This window comes from Acanthochromis polyacanthus, chromosome 17, assembly GCF_021347895.1.
Source record: "Acanthochromis polyacanthus isolate Apoly-LR-REF ecotype Palm Island chromosome 17, KAUST_Apoly_ChrSc, whole genome shotgun sequence".
NCBI lineage: Eukaryota > Metazoa > Chordata > Actinopteri > Pomacentridae > Acanthochromis > Acanthochromis polyacanthus.
In genome coordinates, this window is record NC_067129.1 from 21,097,054 (window position 1) to 21,113,744 (window position 16,691).

General features: G+C 40.2%; 2 protein-coding genes across 3 annotated transcripts; both read right to left on the minus strand.

Annotated features, from left to right (window-relative positions):
• Positions 1 to 5,213: 5,213 nt before the first annotated feature.
• On the minus strand, positions 5,214 to 8,811 carry zgc:153990 (uncharacterized protein LOC768125 homolog). Its single transcript, XM_022204568.2, has 5 exons — positions 8,692 to 8,811; positions 7,319 to 7,516; positions 6,715 to 7,155; positions 6,426 to 6,479; positions 5,214 to 6,320 (listed from the first exon to the last, which is right to left on the minus strand). Exons 2-5 carry the CDS (start codon positions 7,443 to 7,445, stop codon positions 5,884 to 5,886), a joined length of 1,059 nt encoding a protein of 352 aa, XP_022060260.1. The 5' UTR covers positions 7,446 to 7,516; positions 8,692 to 8,811; the 3' UTR covers positions 5,214 to 5,883.
• Positions 8,812 to 9,862: 1,051 nt separating this feature from the next.
• On the minus strand, positions 9,863 to 16,691 carry capns1a (calpain, small subunit 1 a). Of its 2 annotated transcripts, none has more exons than XM_051937171.1 (11): positions 16,418 to 16,691; positions 15,188 to 15,244; positions 15,056 to 15,092; positions 14,874 to 14,966; positions 14,613 to 14,670; positions 14,365 to 14,429; positions 13,677 to 13,749; positions 13,041 to 13,115; positions 11,610 to 11,726; positions 11,444 to 11,502; positions 9,863 to 11,339 (listed from the first exon to the last, which is right to left on the minus strand). In XM_051937171.1, exons 2-11 carry the CDS (start codon positions 15,232 to 15,234, stop codon positions 11,313 to 11,315), a joined length of 651 nt encoding a protein of 216 aa, XP_051793131.1. In that variant the 5' UTR covers positions 15,235 to 15,244; positions 16,418 to 16,691; the 3' UTR covers positions 9,863 to 11,312. The 2 variants fall into 2 exon arrangements, with proteins under 2 accessions (XP_051793131.1, XP_022060249.1); XM_022204557.2 differs by having other exon boundaries at positions 13,041 to 13,119; positions 13,681 to 13,749; positions 16,418 to 16,687.

Genomic DNA, 16,691 nt, shown 5'->3' on the forward strand with positions numbered 1-16,691 from the left:
ACATTTTTGTGAACATGGTGGAGTGTCGTGTTTCCTCTGGTGTGACAGGAGACATTCTGGTGAAACTGTGTTGCTGTGATTGAAGTTTCCTGTAATAATTCTGCACCTCGCTGATGGCAGCACAAAGTTTAGCAGAACATCTCATAGTACATAAAACTGTACGTAAACTGCTTGAATATATGCAACCATCAGAAACTCCAGGAAGGCAGAGAGTGATTAGCAACCACAATAAATTATATATAAAAAGAAATCTAAAATTATCAATATATACCTCTATTGTTGTGTTGTTTTTTTATTTTCTGATGTTTTCTCCTAAAGTTATAGTGTCCATCCAGGTCCATCATGCTCTTTTGATCAGAATCAGAATCAGAATCACTTTATTCATCCCCGAAGGGAAATTCAGTTGTTAGGGTTCTTATCTGTTTAATTTTGAATTGAATAGCCTGACTGCTGATGGCAAGAAAGATTTCCTAAATCTTCTGGTCTTGCAGCGCAGGGATAGGAGCCGTCCACTGATGTTTTGTTGTTCATTGAGGCAAATGTGAAGTGGATGATCCATGTTTGTCAGAATGGCCTCCATCTTGCTCAGTGCCCGTCTCTCCACCTCATCCTCCAATGTGTTGAATCTGATTCCAACCACAGAGCCAGCTTTTTTAATCAGTTTGTTCAGACGCCTTGCATCCTTCTGTTTTATGCTGCCTCCCCAGCAGACTACAGCATAAAACAGGACACTTGCTACCACAGACTGATAAAACATCTGGAGCATCTTACTGCAGATGTCTAGTGATCGAAGTCTTCTGAGGCAATAAAGTCGGCTCTTGCCCTTTTTGTAGATGAAGTCTACATTTGTAGACCAGTCCAACTTATTATCAAGGTGGACACTGTCAGGGCTCCCTCCTCACCCCCGTCCTTCCCACCTGACATCCCCAATACCCCCTTTTCCCATCTGTTCCTCTCTTTCTGTCCCTCAGTTTCTGTCTGGTCTCCCATCCGCTCCTCTTCCCCTGTCTCTCCCTCTGCAGCTCGGCACCTGAGTGGAGTTCGGCTTCCCAGCTGACTCCACTCAGGCAATCAACCACCTCTACGGCTCCCGGACAGCTGATGGCCATTCTACTGATTACACAACCTGCAATAAGAACCGGCTCATCCTTCCACTCCCTGCCAGATTGTTGAACAAAGACCCCACAATCCAGCTGTCCGGGATCCCTGCCGTCCTCCTTCCCCTCCGGCTCTCCCCAAACCAATTCGTCACTGGTTTCCCCCTCCTGGACCCCTTGTTCCTGCCTGGACCCCCCGTTCCTGCCTGGATCCCCCGTTCCCGCCTGGACCCCCCGACCTGCTTCCCTCCCAACCACTCGGAGACCCACCTGGCCAAGCCTCCCACTACATCAGCCGCTCCCCGCTCCTGCACCCTGGTTTCCCCCCACCGAGCCACTATTCCCTCCCTCACAATAAAGCACATTCTCATTCCAACCAGCCTTGGTAGTGTGGCTCTCTGCTCGGGTCCAACCCGCTAAGTCGTGACAGACACCTAAATATTTATATGATGTCACCATCTCGATGTCCACGCCACAAGTGTTCACTGGCTGAAGAGGGGGTTTGGATCTGCGGAAATCTATGATCATTTCCTTTGTCTTTGAGACGTTGAGTAGCAGGCAGTTTTTGTGACTCCAGTCACTGAAGGCACTTATCAGATCTCTGTATTCAGCTTCATGTCCATTTCTGATACATGCCACGATAGCAGTGTCATCAGAGTATTTCTGAATGTGGCAGGACTCAGTGCTGTATTTGAAGTCAGATGTATTCAGAGTGAACAGGAATGGAGCCAGGACTGTTCCTTGTGGAGCCCCAGTACTACCCATTAATGTCCCAGAAACAGAGTTCCCCAGCCTGACAAACTGTGGCCTTCCTGTCAGGTAATCTGTAATCCATGAAACACAGGAAGGATCCACTCCCATCTCTGTGAGCTTGTCTTTGAGGATGGTGGGTTGGATGGAGTTGAATGCATTTGAAAAATCAAAGAACATAACTCTCACATAAACTCCAGGTTCCTCCAGATGAGACAGGGCACGGTGAAGCATGAAGAGGATGGTATCATCCACTCCAATGTGTTCTTTGTATGCAAACTACAAGGAATCGAGTTTGTCTTTGACCTCAAGCCTCAGTAGACGTAAAACCAGCCGCTCCAGAGTTCTCATGATGTGTGAGGTCAGAGCAATAGGTCTGTAGTCATTTAGTTCAGCCGGACATTTGATTTTTGGTACTGGTACAATACAGGATGTTTTCCATAGAGCAGGCACCCACCCCAGCTGTAGACTCAAGTTGAAGATCCTGTGGAGAGGTTGACACAGTTGTGCAGCACAGTCTTTAAGCAGTCTTGGACATACACCATCTGGGCCAGCTGCCTTCCCAGAGCAAAGTCTCTGAAGCTCCAACATCACCCCTGTCTCTATGACAGAGACGGATACAGGTGCTGAAACAGAAGTGGCTGCAGCTGTGGAGACATGTGTAGGAGACGGAGGAGAAGAAGGAGGAGCTATAGTGTGGATTTCCATATGTTGAGGAGAAGAAGGAGGAGTAGCAGTGGAAGTAGGTGTGTCCACAGTGTCAAATCTGTTGAAGAACAAGTTGAGTTCGTCAGCTCTTTCTACATCACCCACTATTGGCTCCCTCCTCTTTTTATTGTTGTGTCCAGAGATGGTATTGATTCCTCTCCACACATCACGGATGTTACTGTGTTGAAAATTCCTTTCTATCTTCTTTTTGTATTCCATATTTGCCACTTTCAGTCTCCTCTTCAACTCATGTTGCACTTCTTTGAGCCGTTCTTTGTCACCATCTCTAAAAGCTTGTTTTTTCTGGTTGAGGATTGCCTTTATGTCGCTTGTGATCCATGGTTTGTTATTGGGGAAACAGCGAACAGTCTTTGCAGGTATGACTGAGTCTCTACAGAAGTTGATGTATTCAGTTAAACAATCAACCTGATGGCCTCTTTTCAGTGAGAATTAAAGTATTGCAGTGTCATAACAAGAGATCAGACTTTTAATCTATTTTCCTTGGTAGTGAGTAAACATTAGCCAGGACGATGCCTGGTAGTGTTTGTGGGAAAGCCTTTAATCTCAGCTGTTTATAGTTTCTGCATCAGTGCCCTGTTCTTCCAATCAGCCACAGCTTCTGTTTTGGGGGTATTTTTGTGATCTCTGGGAATAGATGAAAACAGAAGTCCCAGAAAATTCACTGTCCAACAGGCCTCCCATGCTTGATGTTAACCAGCTGTGAAGCCACCAAAAGAAATGCGAGTTGATGCCATGATTTCTCTGTTCTGCTGTTTTGTTTTTATTATTTTGTGCTTTAGGGGTCATCTAAAGTTAACATCTTACCAAGAAGACCTGCCTTCATTGAAGATAAGATAAGATAAAGATCAGCGATGGCTATAAATGGGCTAACAGGGCTAAGCCCACCCAGGCCAACACAAAAAAGATGAGAAAATTATTTTTTAAATAACTTACAACAGATTGTTTTTAGAGGAAAAGCTGGAAGTTAAGAGACTGGGATCACGTCGGCCGTCGATGTGAGCTTCTTTTCAAATAAGGTAGGCCCATGTTGACCTGTTAAGGGACTGTGACACCTTGTTTTTGCTGAGGTCATCTGTTGTACTGAAGGCCAATCGCCAAACAGTTGTAATAAGACAGTTGCAGCAGGCTATCTGTGGACAGTCGTTGCAGTTGGAACACGTTTTGTAGTGGTGTGTGTGTGTGTGTGTGTGTGTGTGTGTGTGTGTGTGTGTGTGTGTGTGTGTGTGTGTGTGTGTGTGTGTGTGTGTGTGTCAGTACTTTTCACTGCATTTAACTACAATGATGGACACTTTATTCCAGTCCCCCAGGACTGAATAAATTCCTCACTGGAAAGACAGAACATTTTAGTTGACTACAAGCAACCGATCATTTATGAATTATTCATATTAGCTGTATTAATTTCTCAGAAGCACAAAAGAGAGTTTTCAGCAGAGTGACAACAAAGTAATGGATCTCTTTTTGATCACTTGTGTTGTTAAAAGCAAGCAAATGCCTGAAGTGCATTTAACAGAAGGGCGTTAGATTTCATCATTCTTCCTTAACTCTTACAAGTCATGTTTGATCATATAGCATGTCTGTTCAAGGCGTGTTTTGGAATGAAGCTATTAGGACAAGTTCAAACATGATGAATGTGTTTTTCTTGATTGAAAGGATTAGAGGAAACCTGAAAATATGGCTAGGAGTCGTCACCATGAGTTGTCAGATCTCTCTTATAAACTGTTTTGACCATAGCGCTGATGCCCAGCACTGTAGAGAATACACTCTGTGGTTACGGCTTCATAAGAGTTCTCCATCCCAGTCCGCCACAGACAGCCTGTGCACTGAAGCCCCCTACTGCAATTTCTATGATCCTGCAAAGCCAGCTGGTTGTCTGTGTCAGGCAACATTGTGTGTCCTAGTTTAAAAGATTATTTATGAAGGATAAATTCCTACTTTCACAATCCATAAGAGGAACAAATCTACGTGTGGCCTCTCAACCTTGTCTCCCTGTCCTTTCTGGGGCTCTCAGGCTGAAGACTGTTTTAGGGGTCATAAATACAGTTTTTTTTAAAAGGGTTAATTTACTGCAAAAGCAGGGCATTGTAGTTTTTAGAAAAGATTTCTTAAAGAATTGGAAATTGCTCTTTTTGTTGGGACTATTTTCTTCAGTGAAGTAATACACACTTTGTCACACTTTGTGTCTAGTCAGTATTTACAGCAGTAGGACAAGACATGGGGGATGAACCCGACCTTGAGGTAAAATGCTTGTGTTCTTTCTTAAGAAGGAACATCAGGTTCTGGATAGACAGATAATACGTTATCAGTTTTTGTTCATTCCTCGTTTTTTTTGACAATGACAAAAAACGTTAAAAATGTCTATCTTTACCCTTTAAGGTCTATCAGTGCATTTTCATTACAACTTTTTTTGTTTCTAAAGATAACTACACTACTACGACACTTTAAACCAACACTGTTGTTTTAAAATGTCTCCTTTGAAGTGTATTTGGACAATTGGTCCATGATGCAGGTCATATTTTCAAATTAAAGAAAATTTGAAATGAACCATCTTCAGTGAAAAGCCAAAGTGCAGCTCATCAGACTCCACTAGAGCACTGTGCACTTTACGGACTTATATCTAGGAAAAGGACTTCTGTTCCATTTAAATACATGAGGGGTTTATTCCGTATTTACTGAAACTTTCACATTCAAGTGTTCAAGTTTGCAATGTAAAAAATAAAACCAGAAAAATCACAGATTATTCACATACAGGTATCTTCAAAGTATCTAGCACATCTTGTTTAGCTTCCAGACATAAGGACCATATAATGGTCAGGTGCAAACATCCACTCGCCATTACAGTACATATAATCATCTCCAGACACTGATGCATGGAAAAAACTTGAACAAAAGGACACACAAATGGAGTTTGAGACTTTTAAAATATCAAAGACTCATTCTTTGCATGTAATATTAAACAACTGTAAAGGCTTTCAACGTGGTGTTTGCCTAATAACAAACAAAGAAAATAAAGCAAGTGGTAACATACTCACTTTCAGTAGCAAAAAGAGGGAAAAGAACTCTCCGTGTTCGTTCATTATGGCTAAAATTGGTTATTTTCTCAATCATGTAACCACACAGACAGCAATTCCATCGATACAATGTTTCTACCAAGACAGTTTCAAAATATAACCACAGAAAATCTGCTGAGCACTATCAAAAAGTACAGTAACCAGAGGTGGAGTCCAAAGGAACTTACAAGTTCCTGCGCCTGAAGGCCATGTATGAAGTCAGTGATACAACTCATCAAGATCTCCATGTGACACTGTGGTTATAATGCTGGCCGTCCATTTAGTTTGTCATGCATGAGTGCGATGGCTCCACCTGTGAAGTCTCTGAGAACCTGCACCGTCTCCCGCTGGAGCTGCAGAGACTCGCGCACAAATTCCTGCTGAGTCTCTGCCAGCTGCTGCACCGACTCAGACAGAAGCTCCAGGGAGCGTGAAACAGTCTCCAGCAGGATGTTGGTCGCATGCTGCTCCTGAAGGCTCAGCGATGCGTTTTGTAACATGCTATCCCTTGGATTCTGTGAGGGATCTGGCATTGGAAGCGTGGCCGCCGATGCTGACGATCCGGAGGATGTCTGAGGTTGTCCTGGCTTCTGGATGCCATTGTTTACTTGCTGATCTGTTGGTTTTGATGATGGATTCGGAGGAAGCACGTCATCCCTTTGGTCATCGTCTGATTCTCCAAATGGAGGTTCAGTATCTTGGGTCAAAGAAAAAAAGCACATCAGTGTTTTCTTATTCTTACTCTGTACAACAAGTTACAGTTTTTTTTTCCTTAAACTGTATCTAAGTGCTGACAAGTCACCTTCTGATGGAGGTACTTCATATTGCACATCAAAGGAAGGCTGCGACGAGTCCCCTGCAACAAAGTAATTAGTATTCACATCACCTCAAGAGGCTCTCAATGAATCTATTAAAATGAACTGCTCAAATCAAAACATTTTCACTCATGAGCAAAATGTGGGAAAAAAAAGACATTTCACACAATACTTGGAGAGGAGGGTGATATGTGTAGTAACTGTTGTAACTTTACACATTTATACACACATATAAACTCCACTAATGTGTAAAATATAGTGAGGGAGACTACCTACCTGACTGTGCAGGTCCGCTCATTGCGTAGGAAGACGTAGGTGGAGGCATAGATGCCGTTTCAAAGCCGCCGTTGGGAGAACTCTGCATTCCCATCACATCCTCCTCTTCCATTTCTTCTTCCTCCTCCGGCACATCGTCATCATCTCCAAGTGGGCCAAAGTCACCAGTGTTCTGATCTTCGTCGTCCATCTCCAGAATCTGGAGCACTATTTTCTCTGTCTGATTAAGGTCTCTGGAAAGACGTGAGTTGAGGCCTCTGTTGGGCACTGCCCCAGACCGCATGGCAGCCACTTTCCGCTTGGTGTCACACTTCAGGTCAGACCATTTCTTGATGACCTCTATGACTTCGCGTTGGCACTCCCCAATCTCATTGACACGTGCAGTAATCTCTGCCCAGGTGCGTTTTTTTATGTCAGTTGGTACACCACGGTTGAATTTGCCTTTGGGAGATAAAATTACATTGGACTTATACATTAGTCTACAAATGTCATTGCATTTATTTATCATTTACAAATTATTCGCTTTCCAGGAACCCAGACACAAAACTTCAAAAGAATCTTGCAATTGCGAGGTGCATTAAATTATTCTAAATAAGTCACCTACCCACAACAACCATACGATGCTTCCTCACTTCATCCAACAGTATGTGGACTTCACTGAATGAGAAACGAGCTTTTCTTTTCTTGAAACGGGTAACACTGTCTTGGTTATAGTATATTGGTGAAGACATCCTCCACACACAGCGTCAATAGGTATCCAGCAGCTTTGGAGTCAGTGCTGTGCTTCAACTTTTCCAGCTGTCTGTTAAAGGGATCAACAGTCGGATTAAGAATAAAGAAATGAGATACTGGTCAAGACAACCACATGAAATGCAACAAATACAATGATACAAGAGAGGAATATCTCAAGAGGTTCGACTTGTCAATCCCAAACTTCATGAAACTAAATGACATCATGAAACCAAAATTAAATAACCAGATAGCACTGGAACAGGGACATACAGCTGCACAATACGAGGCTGTTTGTCACAGGCTGAGTGACACACGATGAAAACATCACTGAATATGACAATTATCTTGACAAAGTCTATTATGCATATGACATGCACACAGCACATACTGACTGTTTATGTGCTTTTTTTGAATTGTCTTTTTTCTTTGTATGTTTACTTGTTTTGCTGTCGTTGGTTTTTTGGAATTACAGCATCTATTGTGCTTGGGAAATATTGCCACGCTGATATTCATGCCAATGAAACATACTGAACTGCAAAAACGATTGAGAATTGTGAACCCCTGAATAGGTAGTAAATCTTGAGTGCCACTATTGCAACGTTTCATGAACTGAACTGAGACTAAGATTAAGAGTTACACACAGCCAGCTGACATGATGAATACTGAGGATAGTAGTACTGTCAGAGTGACACACAACAGCTGAGCAATGACTCTATATGGCATGTCTAGTTAGCTGATTAGTAAAGCTGATAATGAATGTATATTAAAAATACTACTAATAATAATACTACATATTAAAAATTATGATGTAGTTACACGCACAGATTTGACTGTTCTCGCAGCTAAACAGGGAAATGCTGCACAGCATTACTCTAACATTGTGAGCGCTAGCACTGAAAGAGTGAATGAACAATGGCCGATGCTGTGGTCACTTTGCACATGCGACAGCATAGTTAGCTTGCTACGACCACAGCACACTCATTGTTCCTCTCAGGAGATACTTTTATGTATAATGCAATGATTATTTCAACTCAAAGTGGCTATTTCATTTTCCACATGCAGTGCACATGCACTTAACTAGTTTTAGTCAAATGTTAGACAACAACACCCACTAGGTTAGCTAGCTCTCCCTGCAGCATGCTAACGCTGCGTTCACAAATGGCTAATGAAGCACTTAGTTCACCTAACCTGTCTCTAAGTGCTATACTTTAATGACAAGAACAGCTACTGAAGTGGTGAACATACCCGTAAGTTTCAGAAGATGGGATTTGGTCCAGAAACGCAAAGATAAACTTCCTTATCGACAAGATAGCAATAGTCAAGCTAGCCAGAATGATATTAATGCTACACAAACTGTATCCGGTTAACATCAGCAAGTTAACAAAGTAAAGCCTTCATTCGGCATTATTAACGAACACAAAAACATTAGTATGTCAATATTGCATTATACATTAGTGTTGGTTTCACATCGAACTTATGACAATGAATGTGGTGACTTTGCTATCAACGTTCTTTCATTTTGTTTCATACGTTGAAGTAACTTTTTATTTTATTTTGAAAGACCACGTCGGAACTGTAATTTTGGTTCCACGGGCTGCCTAAAATTAAATATCAACACAAACGCACGCACGAAGGAAATGTGGATGTCCAACCGAGGAGATCTAGTGTGATTATGAGTTTCTCGCTCGTAATTTAATTTTACGAGCTCTTTTTCTAAAAGGGGGCGTTTTGTATTTTAATCTCCTGTGACTCCAAATGTGTGTTTTGTACCTTTCAGCATCAATGAGGTTAAGACACACACACTATAGACCAGAATAGAAATCAGATATATAGAACTTGATCCTTCCAGACATCCTTGATTGCTTTCAGAGTGTTTTTTGCATCAGTTAAAGGATATTCTTAAAAATTTAACTCAGTCCAATCCGGTTTTATTTACATAGCACAGATTCACATCATATGTCATCTCTCAGCACTTACCATAGAAAGGCACAGACCTTACGAATTATTTTACGAAAATACAAACAAAGTGCTCGGTGGTCCCAAACTGTACTGTCTACAGCTTTAGTATGCTAAATCTAAACTGTAAGTAGTTAGTTTAGTTTTAGTTAGTAATTTGACATGAGTAAATATTGTACTATCCATCTTAGACATAAAGCAATTACTGTACAGTGATACAATTTGGAGTTAACGTTTTAGTGATATTCCACATAAGTGTAATCACTCCTGCTGTTCACCATATTAGGTCTATTCTATTGGAAGTTAAAAATGGAAATTGTTCCACTTAAAAGACAAATCCACTCAGAATGGTTCAGAGGCAAATCTGAATTCAGAGTGACAACTGATTAGTCACTGTCAAATGACTCAAAGCAACTTGCCACGCATTAGTCAGTGCTCCATCAAGAATACAACTGACACATTCCATATAGCCTTTTATTCCAAATATGGCACATGTATTAATTTTACCAAGCATTTTCAGTAACAGTTTAATGACTGTGGCTATAACTAGATGGTTAAAACCCTTTAGTAATGGCGTCTTCACAATTGGCTCCATGCATTAGAGGCATATACGTCTGGCATATGGTATCAATTCACACATTGTGCTGACATTGTTTGGTGCAGCCATTTTGAATAAGTACACAGTGATAAGTAAAGTGACCAGTAAGTGGAGACACATAAAATGCAGAGTTGCACAACCAGCAGTAAACACAAAATGGCACCGCATTGGCGTCTCAAAACAAACTGCTATTAATATCAGGCCACTATAAAGAAAGCTGGAGATGCAGATATGCATTTTTAGCCTTGTAGTGACTGTAAAAGCATTCAGGATAGATTTGCATGTACAATAATAGTGCATTTTTGTTGCGAAAAAACAGAGTACAAATCATTAAACCATGCTCTGCTGTGCTCTGGGTGGACCATACATTACATATCTACGTCATTTTTTTTTAACCAAAATTCCTGAACTGTCAAACGCTTTTTAGTGAGCTCAAATCTCCAGTCTGTGGACCTGGGGCAGGTTTCAAAAAGACAATACATACAACCAAGGAATAGTAGTAAGCCTGAAGATTTTACAGGTTTGCAAAGCTGACTCATTCTACATGAACAGAAAGTCTCTGCAACAACAAGGTCCACCTACCCCAAGCTTTACCCAAGCAGACCTGTTATGTGGCTATGTGTCTACAGTGGGGACTGAAGCAGGTTTTCCTGTGTCTGTTAACAGGTGACAGAATTGTCAAAAGGTGTGGCTGTTGTGAAGAAAGCTTGGACTTAAGGTGGTGAAGTTTTCTGTTTACATGTCCAACACACAATTTTAGAATGAAAACAGAAGAGCAAAAACAAAGACTGGCTCATCTCCACCCAACCCTCTTGCATACGGTCTTTGTGAAACCAGCCCTGGCCACAAAACAATCCTGCTTTCACATTAGGTTTTTAACAAATTCCACAGAGTTAACCATCTCATTGCTGGCTTGCCTTCTCTTGCTATTTTGACTTGAGGGTATGAAGCCGATCGAAAGTAAATGCCATCAGTTCAAAATAGCACCACCTTCACACACTACATCATAGAGGCTACATTCTTGTCCAGAGCATTCGGTAACATTTATTTTTGATCCTCAGCTATGGGTACCATTCTGTGTGCAGGTTTGTGATTTTTTTTAAAGTTGGTAATACTATATCAATTCAGTTTTACAAGTATTGTGGAACAGTGAACAATTCCATCACGTTGCATTAACACTCAAAACAAACCTGCACACAGACGGGACCTGCTGAGCAGCACAGGAAGTTTTGGAAGGATGGATGTAATGTTTTGTCTCGTGTAGATAAAGAAGATGGCTCCGTAAAACAAGCAGAAGAGACGTGACCAGGACTCAGGAGTACATGGTCAACTGAAGCCACTGAAAAGACACAGGCACAGAAAGGATTTTATAATAACAATGAAATGCAATTACAAAGTAAATCAAATGCTTTATAAATCTGAATTCTTGACAGACTACTTTACCTCCTGAACATTGACTTTGATAGTCCCATTGTTATCCTTATCCAGGGTTTTGAAGGCACCTAAATCAGAGCAGATATTAAACCTACTGAATCATTCTTATCACACTAAAAGAATGTCAAAACCTTTTTTGAAAAATGGTTATTTTATGACTGGGCTTGAAACTTACGGCACATGGCATCCAGCCTGACAAGGCAGCCGATGTAGTTGTCAAAATCCATGTTCCCACTTTCATCGCTGTATCTACGAATAATCATTTGAAACAGCTGGTCGTTGAGAGGGAAGCCTGAAGGAGAGATGACAGACGAAACCCTCTATTACTCACTACTTCTCAATTACTATTAAGCCTCCTGTTGTCCTCATTTACAGGCACCAAAAATATTGTTTTTGTCTGAAAAAATCCAAAAATTCAGCAAAAAAAATTCCCAAATTCCTGAAAATTTGCAAAACCTTCAGGAAGAAAATTCCAATAATTCCTTAAAAGTTTCTCTTGAAAGTTTTATTTAAAAAAAAAACCAACAACCTAAATTTGGCAAGAAAAATGATTAAAAATCTTCCAAAAAAATCCTAGAAATATCTAAAGTGATTACACATACAACGACCTCCATAATTATTGCCACCCCTGGCTAAGATGTGTTCTCTAGCTTCTAATAAATTTTTTTTTCTAAATAATATAGGACCTCAATGGAAAAAAAGAGGAAAATCCAACCTTTAATTCAAGTGCGTTTATTCAGTAGGGGAAAAAAAAAAAATCACACATTAAGAAATAATTCTTTTACATCAAATCATGTGTGCCACAATTTATTAGCACCTCTGATGTTAACACTTTGTACAACCCCCTTTTGCCACCTAATCTTCTCCTATAATACATTTTCAACAATTTTCAGTGTGAGAGTATGCTTCTGCAATAAAAACTGAATTTATTTTAAGGCTTTCAACACATCTTAACCAGGGGTGCCAACAATTATGGAGGGTGCTGTATATCAGTAAAACTTCTAATATTTTCTTTAAGAACATTCACAAAAAAAAAAAAATCAACCAAAAGCCAGTGGATTTTGGTTGATTTTGTTGATTTTTATGTGATTGTTCTTAAGAAACATTTTTAATTTTTCCTTTTTCCCCCCCCATCAAAAAATGTTCAAAGATTACCCAAAAATGTTGAAAATGTGGACATCAGAAGTTTCACTGTGAAAGTATATATTTTTCCCACATTTTCAAACTTTAAAACGGGTCAATTTTGAACCGCAGCACGACACGAGGGTTAAACAGCATTTACACATAAGTACATGATCATGCTGTAGGCTTAGGCTCCAGCTGCAAATATGTTCAGACAACTGGCAGGATAATCAATGTACACAAACAACAACATGATAATAAAATCAAGTCAGCAGAAACTAAGTCAAAATACTGTTTGCTGATTTCCAAAAAGTTCTATATTAAAAATACGAACAGTCACATGACAGTTAATCCACAGCGTTTTACTAGATACTGCTTTACCTGTGGCTGTTCTTACAGGGATAGGTTAAGCTTCACCTTACACTTTTGAATAGCTGTGCAAACATGTAAAAGAACAATGTTAGACATTTTAAAAAGTCCTCACCTGCAGCTCTGAAAGCGTTTGGCAGCTCATCTGCACCAATGACCCCCGAGCCATCTGTGTCATAGGCCTTGTACACTCCCTAAACAACAACAATACAAATATTTAAAGCACATATGACATCTGACAGATTTCTGGAAAGCTGATGCACATGATAGTAAGAGCAAACATCTGTGCTCACAAAACAAATAGGCAGCAAATTACCTCAATCATGAGAAATGCCTTAAATTAAAAATAATTCATAGTATTTACACTTTTACTATCCAGTCATTGAACCAAAGTTACAATCAGAAGTGAAGGGGACTTTTTCTTGTAGAAGTAGGTTTAATTAAACAAGTTGTTAAGATGTATTAGTCAGAAAATGAAACTATCTGTACCACGGTGCACCCAGTTTAATGATGTGTGTCCTTCAGCAAACACAGCTCCCAGGTCACACTTGTGTCTATGTAAGAACACAGCAGGTAAGAAGACTTTGGCACACTGTACATTCAATAGGCCTGGCGAACAGCAGATGGTGTAAATACTTTCAGCTGCATTTTCGTCGGTTCACTGTTGCTGCAGATATTTAACACTGGCCACAGGAATGTCACTACAACACAGAAACAGATGTGTAGGACATACAAAATGGGACTGCTGTACTTGCCTGCCATTTTTTTATGTTGTTCCAGAGGTGCTTGAATTCATGGAAGCCGAGTTTTCCAGTGCTGTCGCTCTGAAACCACATTAAGGTTGACAGACAAGCAGTTCTCTTCTTTGACTCCGGCTTATCCAAACAGTTGTGTTACTAGAGGATACATTGTCTTTGCTCAAGGCGTATTTTTAGATGCCTTCATTAGAATTACAAATAGGGAATGACACTACAAATTACGAGTCTAAAATACCCCCCTTAGCTTTTAATGTTTAAATATACTACCAATATTGATTAGTAATAAAAATAAAGACTCTAATTGCAGCTTACAGTGCAGGGATATAAACCTTTTGTTTGCGCTTCTATAGTCTCACATCTCTTCTGAATGTTTGTTCACACTTTTGTAACCAGGCTGTTTCAGAGCAGCATGCCTGACAGATCAGAGCCTAACCTTCACCCATTTCAAAGTCATTAACCCTTATCACTGATTTGGTAAAAATATGGCAATAATTAGTTTTAACATTTCAATCTCTGTCTATAATCACAGTAACCAACAGGTGTGATGTAGTCCTGTTGTGACAACAGCTCTTCTGTATTTGCTGGCAGAATCTATTTATCTTTTCTGCGCTATCAGCCGAAGTTCCATCTTGTCACTTGGATCACACAACACATACAGCTCACTAATGCCAGAAAAGATACATCCATGACTGCCACCATGCTCCTACAAGACTCAATGCTGAAACCATCTGTCTTCAAGTCTCCATCTGAAATACAGGACAAAAAAGCAATTATTTGTGTATATTTTTAAAAGGTAGATTAAAATGTGCGAATGTTGTGAAAAAATAAATCACAGCAGATTAAGAAAGGCAACAAAGAACTACTATATACGTGCATGTGGGATGCGTAAGACGTGAACTTTGAATGTGACAAATGCAAACATGTCTTACGCTTCGCAATGATTCTGTTTAGGATGTTCATCAGCTCAGCTGGGCTCACTTCCATGTCCTGTATGACATATAATCAACATTAACAAGTCTGAAGAAAGCTGTACAGACACACAGTTTTAGTCTGTGATAACAATGGACGATGGAGGAACACTCTTCAAACAGTTAAAACAAGCTTCATACTCATATGTTCTCAAATTAATGAAACTGGACAGATAGTGCAGTAATAAAGAAAACAGGACAACAGAATGGCATGGCACTCACGTCTCCAGCAAGCTGTTGGAAGACTTTGCGGAACTGTCTCTCCTCGTCGCTCTCATGCTGCTCTGCATATACAGCTGGCCTGCGTGGTGGACACTGCAGAGCAGAAGCCATCAGAAAACATTAACAACACTGATCATTCAGAGTCAGCAGAACGTTGATGGGCAGATACAGCTCACACTTACAGGATCAGCAGGGATAAACTGGCCTGGGTCGATGTTGCTACAAATACAACATTGGAGATGAAAAGGAAAGGTTAAACCACAAAACCACATGTCTTTTTTGGCTTATACGGGTACTTCTGTGCAGATTCTTACCTGACAACATCTATGATGCCAGACACAAATTTCTTGGCAAAAAACATCTTCTGTTAACTAGGAATGTAAAAGACAAAGTGAAATGTGTTAAAGATTTACACCACCCTCACAAACGTCACCGTTCAAATTATTGAAAACATCTCTTGATTTAAGTTTATGCCTGGAACTAATAATTGTTGTCTTTTTTCCCCAAATAATCTGTTGATTATTTACCCTATTAATGGTTTAGCTGTTGGGTCTATAAGTCGTCAGAAAATTGCAGTCTTTTCAATTCACTGTTTCCACATTACTTCCAGTTGTTCTTGTTTAAATTGATTCATTTGTTTTTGTATAAACTCAAACGCTGGAGTTAATATTTTGGATTATTTTACTAAATGTGCCTCTGAATGTTTTTCTAACATTCCAAATTTTGTAATTGTGTATCTACATCTTTTATTGTCTTACTTTGCTACACTGTAGTTATTGTTAAAAAGAAGTTTGACTAAGAAGACTGAAAGAACTATAACGATGACTGGTAGATGACTTACAATAAAAGTTAGAAATACAATAAAAGACACATAAATTAAATGACAACCTTTACAAACACAAATGGACTTTAACATCTTTCATGTCAATGCAACATTAATTGCTTTTTTTGTTTGAATAATGAACTACAGCAGAACCAGTTAAGCTTTTTGACAAGCAACGGCATATCCTGAGCTTCCCTACATGCACGGGTTAATTAGTGACACACCCATTAGCCTCTCGTAAAATATTTCCTGTTATGGAAAAAAAAAAACTGCACTACGAAAAATGGATCTGATTGTAAGAGTTGTCTTGGTGAATTGCTAACATGTTCGAACTTCACAAAGTCCTTCAGTGAGTAAAACGCCCCACCTCAACATTACGGCTAGGATTAGTACGATACCATACATGACATAGTACGGTATTAGCATTATGTCAAGCTAGCTTATGCGCTGGCCCACCCAACTACATCTGCCCAGTAATACTAAAACCCAGCTTAAACCTCTTAGCAGCACGGATTGAAGGCAGAAACCACAGCATGAAAAGCAGCTAATTAACTTTAGCATTAGCTAGCGCAACATTAAGCTAACTGGGCTACATCGGTAAATATGTGTCAAATACATTCCAAGTCGAAACTACCGTATCTAAGAGCCGCGTAACTCGACATCAGTTTGATGGTAAACGCTGCGCCGGTCTTCTAAAACTCAACGTTTAGGTCATATTTACCGTGAGGTTGAAGCGCTTCGGAAAGTTGACGACAGGATGTTTTTTTGAGCTTGCGTGAGTTCTACAACTCAGCTGGCAGAGGCTCCGTCAACACGCCCGTCGCTTGTCAGACCAACCGGAGGAGAGAGGTGGACCCCGGGAGGTTCAGTCTTCGCTTCAGGTTACAACAAAGGCAATTCGAGTTTAGATATAGTGCAATATAATTATTTTTGTCTTTATACTCTCTCATGTCTGGTTGCGCTGACAATGGTTAGAGCTATATCTTTAAACTGTA